The 9,683-nt window shown below is 33.9% G+C and overlaps 1 protein-coding gene across 2 annotated transcripts in view; it reads left to right on the forward strand.

Moving 5' to 3' along the window:
- The window catches only part of N4bp2l2 (NEDD4 binding protein 2 like 2), a 69,912-nt gene that overhangs the window by 17,611 nt on the left and 42,618 nt on the right, over nt 1-9,683 (forward strand). Inside the window, exons 4-6 of one of the 2 annotated variants that reach the window (XM_048341543.1) lie at nt 375-463; nt 1,068-1,144; nt 3,244-3,390. In XM_048341543.1, the coding sequence (XP_048197500.1) occupies nt 375-463; nt 1,068-1,144; nt 3,244-3,390 (313 nt within the window). Of the gene's footprint in view, nt 1-374; nt 464-1,067; nt 1,145-3,243; nt 3,391-9,683 lie in introns of those variants that run through there. The other variant, XM_048341542.1, reaches the window with a different exon arrangement.

The following is a 9,683-nucleotide window of genomic DNA, read 5'->3' on the forward strand; positions in this document are numbered from 1 at the left end:
ATTTCCATTTCTTTTTGTATTGGATCTGTATTAAGTTGTAATTTGTTCCTCTTGTCACTTTAATTCCTACAAATGAAACTTTAGTTTTGAAGCTTCATTTGCTCTAAGGTCAAGCAAATTTTCTTAAAATGGCTTTTGTGGCCAATTTGTCAAACTCAGTCCAGGGGATATACCTGATGTGGTTAAGCCTCTTAATTTCCTCTTAATCTAGTAGAATCCTTGTTTACCAGGATATTTACTCAAGAGATTGTACAGTTTTAGTTTTAAATATAGAGATATGTGATACATTTCTTAATAGTCAATATTTAATTTTTACTTTGCTTATTTTAACCTAGTACTTTTTGTTGTTTTTGTTTTTAATATTTTTATTTCAGCCAAACAAGCTATTGATCAGGGAAGATCTCCAGTTATAATAGACAACACTAATACACAAGCTTGGGAAATGAAACCATATGTGGAAATGGTAAATATGAGATGTGGGATCTTTTATTTTTCTTGTCAGTTTCTTATTCTGAAATTTTGGTTGATTTGATCTTTATTTTATTTTCCAGTACTTAGCTTTAATTCAAGGCTGGGACATTGTCCCTTATTAGCTTTTTCTGTTTAAAGCTGTTTCACTAGTTTAGCAGTAGCCCCACTTCTGGCTTTTTGCTGGTTAACTGAGGATAAGAGTTTCACAGATTTTCATGCCCCAGCTGGCTTCTAGTTGTGATCCTTAGATCTTAGCCTTCTGAGTAGCTAGGATTACAGGAGTGAGCTATCTGATCTTTATTTTTAAAACATACGTCCTTGTTTTCTAAGAAGTTTATTTATTTTTTAACATTGGAAAGGGTGCTTATGATGAAATATATGTATACTTGTTAGTTTTTCCTGTCTTTGATAGTAATTAGAATTTGTCCAGTGGTCTTAATATTTTTCCAAAACATACTATTTTACAATGTAGCATTTTTCTTGATTGAGCAAACTTAGAAGTATTGTTTAAATTAAATTTATATTTATCTGCCTTCTTTTTACTTTTAAAAACTGTTCTATGGGTTTTGTTTTGTTTTTTCCTTTTCTTTATGTAGGCCATAGGAAAAGGATACAGAGTAGAGTTTCATGAACCTGAAACTTGGTGGAAATTTGATCCTGAAGAATTAGAAAAGTAAGGCACTCAAAATTCTTTTGAATCTTCATATTTTCTTTTCTTACCTTCCTTTTATATGACCAGTTTCTTTCCTAGACTTTGCTTGTTGTCTGTTACTTGTAAGATACTACTGCTTTTTATTTTTTCAAGAAGAACATTGACTTAAAGGTGTTGAAGGGGCCTTACCCTGTTAATTTGACATGCTTTGTTAGATATTATTTTTCTTAATCTTTTCCTACATCTTGCTTTAATAATTGCTATTACTGGTTTAGGATACATAGAAGGTAATAAACACCCATGTTTTTTAACTAGGCCTCTTCTCTGTCTTGCTCTTTTTCCTTCAACTTCTCATTTTGGGCCCCATTATCAGTTTTACCTTGTATTTTTCCCCCTCAGATTTATTATGTCGGGTCCATAATTCTATACCAAGATCCTTATAATCAATGTGATTAAGATTTTTTTTAATGGCGGAATTATTAGGAAGGTAATAATATATTTACCTTGTTGTAACATTGCCCTTTCAGAGAAGGAAACTAATATTTCTTCAGCAGATCATGACTATTCAGTCTAAGTAAATAAGAAAGATCCTATGAAATCTAATTTTATATCTGAGTAGGTCATGCTGCCTAATGAGTAGGGATCTCACTTGGTTTCATGTATGATGTAACAGAAAAGTGAATTTTTAGATCTTACTAGATTTCAGTATTTTCTTCCATCCAGCTCTTCCATTTGTGTTTTTTTTCTCTTTATATCATTGCTTTTCCTGTCTTCCTGTTTTCCTTCTGTACTTTCATTCTCTCTTTGGTAATAATTTTATTGAGATTTAATTCACTTAGCATACAATTCATTAATTTTCAATCTAGTTCCAGAGTTGCACAACCATCATTCCTTAATCTCCCCCACCTTTTTGGGCACCACTGAGGATTGAACTCAAGGCATCCTGCTTACTAGTCAGTATTCTGCACCCCCTGCCCATTCCTTGTCCTTTTTCTTTAGTTTAGTTTTCTAGATAAGGTCTACAGCTAACTTTGCCTGGCCTAGCTTCCAACCGTGATCCTCCTTTCTCCACCTCCAGGTAGCTGGGATCACAGGTGAGCAGTAGCAGCAGGCCTAGCCTTCCCGCTCCATGTTATAAACTAATTTTTCCCCTCTCCACTTCAGTTTGCCCTTTTTTTACTATCAGGCTCTACCACTGAGCCATATCCGTAGCCTTTGAAAAGTGTGTTTCGTATACAGGATCTAGCTAATTCTTTTTGCCATATCTCATTCCTTTGGCTACTTTTTGACTTGTGAAGTTCTTATGTATCCATTTGCTATTGCTTGCTTGCCTGCCAAACTCTTATCATCCCTGCTGTAGAAGAGATAGAAATTTAAAATTAAAGATAATTGAGTTACACTGAATAAATGGATGATTAAATTGTTTATTCATTATGGCTTCATCATTTGTTGTATTTTTTAATTTCCTAAATATAAACTATATGACAAAGCCAGTTTAATTGGTATCTGGCAGACTCTGGTTTTTAGAAGAAGACAAACTAAATCCTTGATTTTGGCATCTGAATTTAGTTATCTTGCCAAATTTTCAAAGTTTATTTTTAATTTGTAGTGCTTGCTGGGCACTGAACTCAGATCCTCACACATTGTAGGCAAATGCTATACTGATTGGAGCCTGTCTATGTTTATTTTAGTCAGCATTTGTTCCTGAGATATGCCAAGTTATTCTATCTTTAGCAATATGTTACCAATTAAATAATACATTTAAAAATGTGATAGGAACTGTTCTAAAATAACTTAAAAAAAAGATAAGTTGTTTTGCATTGTAAGTCCTTGAAGTCCATTCAGTTCTTCTGTAATTCTAAATTGTGTAATTCAGTCATTTACTTTCCATAAAAATCTTTGGTTTTGTTATTTAAAAGGATATACTAGTCGATAGTTGTATGTAAAGGAGGTAAAACATTTTCTGTGCAACAGCCAATATGAACCCTTTTTGTATAAAATGAGTAATGTTTATTTGCCAAATATTTATAGTCTGTATAATGTTAATCTAAAATACTTTTAAGCTCTAAGCCTAATATATTTTGAAACAAAAAGATTCAAAATCTTTTCTTTTTTGATAGGAGGAATAAACATGGTGTGTCTCGAAAGAAGATTGCTCAGATGCTGGATCGTTACGAATATCAAATGTCCATCTCTATTGTAATGAACTCAGTGGAACCAACACAGAAAAGCACACAAAGACTCACCCCTCCCCAGGAGAGTCAGAGGTGGGGAGGCGCTCTAGGCTCACATAATCAAGTCTGTGTCACAAATAACCAGTAAGGTGGCTATTCTCAGTTAACATCTGTTGCTTGCTCTTGAAAAAAATTTAGTGAGCCTCTCTTTGAAGTTAAAATAGTTTGAAGTAAAAGAAGACAATGAAGCCTCCTGAAGGATGTTCCCAACAACTTTAAATTCTAAAGTATAAATAAAAAGTATAAAAAAATTGTATTTTAAATGTTTTTATAATCTTTTGTGGCAATACCTCTGGATCATTATGAATAACAGAATGTTAGGGACTAGGATTTTGTCTAAAATTGGATTTTAAACTAATTTTACCTCTTTTGTAAATGTAATGGAATAGGTTTTAATAGTTTTTTAAAAAAAACTCAATATTTTTCCCTCAAAACCTTCAAATATTTAAGAAATACCAGCTTGTTGTTGGACAGTTACTGATTACCCTTTTCATGTACAAGCAAATTACATTTCATTTAGTTCATCAGTGTGGCAAAATTACTTCTAAGACATAATTAGCATGTTCAGATAAAATTCTCCAGCAAATATTAGTAGAATTATCAATAACTTTGGAAGTTTTCTTTCATATATATATATATACATATATATGTATGTATTCATCACCTACATGTTCATTACCCTTCTCAAGCCATCTCTTTCCCCCTATACACTTGTTAATTCTGGAAGGATACAAAAGCAAGTGGCTGTATATTTAGAAAAAACTTTTCAGATGATTCTGATCATTTTCACTTCTCTTCAATTTAATGTATAATTCTAACAAAAATACTGTGGATAAAATTCTTGGATAGTTGGATAGTATTGATAAGAACATTTGTCCTATCTATACAGTACTATATTTCTCCTAGTTCTGATATTTTGTTTTCTTTAGATCTAACTATATTTCTTTCATTGAATAGTTTTCCTCTATGCTGGGGATTGAACCTGGCCATTGCACATGCTAGGTAAACACTCCTACTGCTGGGCTCCATCCCCAGTGCTGAAGAGTTTTCTTTATTGTATTATGTCTTTCACTTAAAATTTTAGAAATGATATGTACTTTGTTTCAATCTTGTAATTCATCCCTGCCTTCAAACAAGCTTATCCTAGGTAAACAGTTCTCTTTGTACATGAAGATTACATAAGAAAGTCTATCTTATAAAAATATATATATATATTTTTTTGGCCAGTCCTGGGCCTTGGACTCAGGGCCTGAGCACCGTCCCTGGCTTCTTCCCGCTCAAGGCTAGCTCTGCCACTTGAGCCACAGCGCCGCTTCTGGCCGTTTTCTGTATATGTGGTGCTGGGGAATCGAACCCAGGGCCTCGTGTATCCGAGGCAGGCACTCTTGCCACTAGGCTATATCCCCAGCCCCTAAAAATATTTTTTAATCTTTGGTTTATTTTTATTCTGGGAAAAAGTCCACCTAATTTAATACAATTAAAAAATTAACTTTTAGATATTTTTCACATGGTAATATTTCATGGCCCTTAGACTTTCTCCTAAACTATAGCCCATTCTACATCTTGTATTTTTTCTTCATCTATTATGTTAAAACCTTTCACTTATTTTTTAACTTCTACTGTTTTCCCATGTCTTTATATTACCCTTAAATTGTGAGGCTGAAAAGTAGATACCATCAACCAGTTCTTTATTAAATTTCCCCTAGTGAGATAATGATTTCTATTTACTGTATGCTTTGGTGCTGCTTATATTTGAATTAGCATAACCCTGCTTTATTTTGTTTAACCAAAGTGTATATTTGTGAATATTTGTTCATCTTAACTATGTGTGATATAGTAGAAATATACTAACACTTGTTTTTTGTGTAAGTGTATATATTTTCCTATATACATATCTTATTTCGTTCTTGTTTTTATATATTCTTTATTTTGGAGTAATATTTGTTAGTATTTGCACTTGTGTTTCCCAGGATTTATTATATAAATTAACACAGTTTTAAAACCATACAGAAGGATTAAACTTGGGCAAGATGAAATAACTGTTAGAAACACTGTCTGTCCCTTCACTCTGTCTTTATGAAACTTAGAAGCAACAAACTCATAAATATATATTGAAGGCTTAGAAAATTGCTTTTGAGAGACATTATGAAGAAGCATATTTATATTAGATCTTAAGTCTAAAATAATTTCCAGATTTTATTATCGATTCAATTTATTTCCTGATTCTTCTAAATACTTAACAATCATTTACAAGTTCTTAATCCTTTCCAGTAATTTTTTTTAAATATTAAATTCTTAGCTGGGCACCTATGGCTCATACCTAGTAGTCCTTGCTACTCAGGAGGCTGAGATCTAAGGATCCCAGTTTGAAGCCAGTTTAGGCAGGAAAGTCGTGAGACTCTTACCTCCAATTAAATACCAAAAAATGGGAAGTGGAGCTGTGGCTCAAATAGTAGAGTGCTAGCCTTGAGCACAAAAGCTAAGGGACAGTGCCCAGGCCCTGAGTTCAAGCCCCAACACTCACATGAAAGGAAAACAAAAAGATAAATTCTTGTGAAGCAAGGAAATTAACATTCCAAAAGAATTTTCTTTTTTTCCCCTTCTTAGAAAAGTAGTTAATCCAGGGCTGGGAAAGTGAGTTAGCAGTAGAGTGCTTGCCTAGCATGCATGAAGCCCTGGGTTCTATTCCTCAGTACCACATAAACAGAAAAAGCCAAAAGTGGCTGGCCCTGTGGCTCAAAGAAGCCAGGGACAGTGCTCAGGCCCTGAGTCTAAGCCCCAGGACTGGCCAAAAAAAAAAAAAGTAGAAGTAGTTAATCCAATCATTAAGGCTAACTAAGAACAATGAAAGGATAAATATGCAGCAAAAGATACTAAAATCACAATTATAAGACATTGGTGCTAAAAATGTGTAGAAATGTAGAATTTACCAGTTAATTTTTTACCAGACTTATAAAATTCAGATACAGTCTTTTGGGGGAATGGGGTATGGAGCACTTCTGGAGCTTCAACTCAGCACCTTGTGTTCTGATTTAGCATTTTACTCATAGCTGCACATTACATTGAGCCAAGCGTCCAGCCCATCATTTTTCTGGGTTGGGTTAGAAAGAGTAAAGTAGGCATTTTTATTAAGTATACACATTTAACATGTATTCCATGGCTTTTAGTTTGGTTCAGCAAGATTAAATTATAGTTAGTTGCTTTTTTGGTTGTTTTAATGTGTAATCTTTTCATTTTTGATGAATTCATAATTATCTCACAGTATTGTTAGTATTTTAAATTATTAAGTTGAACATTTAGTACTCCTTTGTAAATAGGTAATCTTTATTAAGTATTCTGAAACAAAATGGTCAAGTTTTTTGTACTTTATCTGCATAAACATGATTATTTACAAAACATTGGATTTATTTAGGTATTTGAAGTTTGCATACCTTGTCCAAAATAGATGATTGAATTTTCTACTTTTATATGCAGATAGGTTTCAAAAGGGTTCAGACTTTCAAGTGAAGTTTGAGATGTTTGCTTTGACTTTAGTCAAGTTTTTACTATTGAAATGTAATTCTCTGAAAGTGGTTTTCTATGTATTTATTTTGGTAATGTTTTCTTTCAGAAGTATATATATTCAATATATTAGTGCCTTGACCAGATACGTTTCACTACCAGTCTACTGAAATGTAATATTCTGACATGAATGCAGAACTGATAGAGGCTGAAATTGTGTTGGTTCTTTTTTTTTAACTTCTGCAAACTACATAGGATGATCCATTACTATAGAGTCACAACAAAGTACTAGTTTAATTTTTGTGCAGTGACTATTCAGAACAGATAGTTGGGTGACAGCATAAAAATTAAATGAAGTTGGTGGTTTTTAGAATTAGTTTTAGTGGTTACAATCACCATGTAGATAATCTTTTCCCCATTAGAATTGCTAGTTATAGTTTTGTGAGTATACTGGGAAGAGATATTATACAAAATACTTGTGAGTATCTTGTTTGATTATGATTTTGTTTTTGTTTTCACAAACTAAAGATCAGCATACTGGCTTTTACTTTATTTTTTAAACTTAAACTAAACACCAGTGGCTCAAGCCTATCATCTTAGCTACTCAGGTGGCTATGATCAAGATTAACCAGCCTGGGCAGGAATGTCCATGAGACTCTTATCTTCAGTTAACCACCAGAAAGCCAGAAATGGAGCTGTGGCTCAAGTGGTAGAATGCTAACTTTGAGCAAAAAAGCTCAGGGATAGCACCCAGGCCCTGCCTGAGTTCAAACCTCAGGACTGGCTGTAGGGGAAGGGGGATGGGGGGATGGGATATAAGAAACTAACTTTAAAATAATTGCCTTTCTTGTACATCTACCAGATTTTTCTCTTGAAACTGTCCTCATGATGGAGCTGTTGGTTGAAATAGTTTGGAGAAAATGAGGGCTTTATTTTGCAAAGCAGATAATTTAACTTCAGCTTAGTTGATTCAAAAAAAATTTTTTTTTTTTTTGCCAGTCCTGGGGCTTGGACTCAGGGTCTGAGCACTGTCCCTGGCTTCTTCCCGCTCAAGGCTAGCACTCTGCCACTTGAGCCACAGCACCACTTCTGGCCATTTTCTGTATATGTGGTGCTGGGGAATCGAACCCAGGGCTTCAAGTATACGAGGCAAGCGCTCTTGCCACTAGGCCATATCCCCAGCCCGATTCAAATTTTCTTAATCCTCAAATAATTTTCATTTTTTTCTGATTGGTAAGTTTCAGATCAAACAAGTTCATAATTATCCAGATTTTAAATAGTAAATAGTAAAAGAATTATAGCTTATTCTCAATATCAGCTTTCAGTGAATAGTATTTTGTTTGTTTTGTGGGGCTTGAACTTGGGGCTTGGGTGCTGTCTCTGAGCTCTTTTGCTAAAAAGACTAGCACTCTACCATTTTGAGCCACAGTGCCACTTCTGTTTTCTTTTTCTTTCTTCCTTTCTTTTTTTTTTTTTTTTTGTTTTTTGAGTAGTTAATTGGAGATAAGAGTCTCATGGGGACGTTTCTGTCCCGCAGTCTTTGAGCTGCAATCCTCAGATCTCAGCCTCTTGAGTAGTAGCTAGGGCTATAGGCATGAGCCACCGGCACCTGGCAAGTAGTATATTTTTTAAAACTAGAATATTCATGTGAATAAGCATCAAGTTTGAATATCTCCTGTATAGGTATTCTCAGTACATTATTGCTGCCAGATTATGCACAAAGACAAGAAAGGAGTGGCACAAAGAACTTTAAAAAGAGTTTCAACACTAAATTGTTTTTCTCTTCATTCTGGAATCTATGGGTATGGGGCTGGAAAGTATTAGTCGACTTTTTGTACATCTAATGAAAGTTAAGAGGTTACTTATATTAGAAATAATCTTTTTTCCCAACAAATTTTCTCTGATAATCCTGATACTGTTACATACTACATATGATCATTGATATGATTGTTTATTAGAACACACATCCCATTACATAGTTTGTAACATCAGTAAGTTTTCTTAAGTAAAAATAGATTGTTCTGCCAGGTACCTGTGGCTTACCCCTATAATCCTACCTACTCAAGAGGCTGAGATCTGAGGATCTTGATTGGAAGCCAGCCTGGGCAAAAAAATTCCCACTCTTTATTTTCTATTAACTATACTTTAAAAAAAAAAAAAAAAGAGCTTTAGAGCTCTAGCCTTGAACATGAAAGCTTAAGGACAGTGAGGACAGTGCCCAGGCCCAGGGTCCAAGCCCCTCAGGACTGGCAAAAAGAAAAAGTTGTTTTTGTAGCATGCACTCAAACCACAGTATAACCCTCTGATATTAGAACTCCAGACAACCACCCTGACAAGCACTATAGCTGATTTTTTAAAAGAAATTTCTTTTGTAAATTGAACCACTTTTTGAAGACTTAAGAAATTCTGAGAGGAACTATCATTTGCCTCTCACCTTATTTGTCACTAAGGAAAAATACAATAATCTTCGTTCATGTTTAAAATGCAAAATACTTTTTATTTACTGGCTTTTTTGTCATTCAGTTCTGTTTTCTTTTGAGGGACCTATAAAAGCAGCTCATGTACAACTAGTTATTGTTGGAATCATGCAGCTTTCTTAATATCTTTTTTTTTTTTTAGTATAACAAAAGGAAAGAAAAATTACCTGGAAAAAGAAAAGAATTGCTTTGCTTTCTTCTTGTCTTTTTTGCCTTTTTTAGTAGTCTTGGAAGTCATGTTTCTCTTCCTTCCATAATCTTTTCCTGTGTCTTGTCTTTTTCTTCTATTCATTTTCTGCTTAGCTATCTTCCTGTAACCTCTTAACATTTTAAATGAAGATGATAGGG

The sequence above is a fragment of the Perognathus longimembris genome, chromosome 3 (genome assembly GCF_023159225.1).
Source record: "Perognathus longimembris pacificus isolate PPM17 chromosome 3, ASM2315922v1, whole genome shotgun sequence".
Taxonomy (NCBI): Eukaryota; Metazoa; Chordata; class Mammalia; order Rodentia; family Heteromyidae; genus Perognathus; species Perognathus longimembris.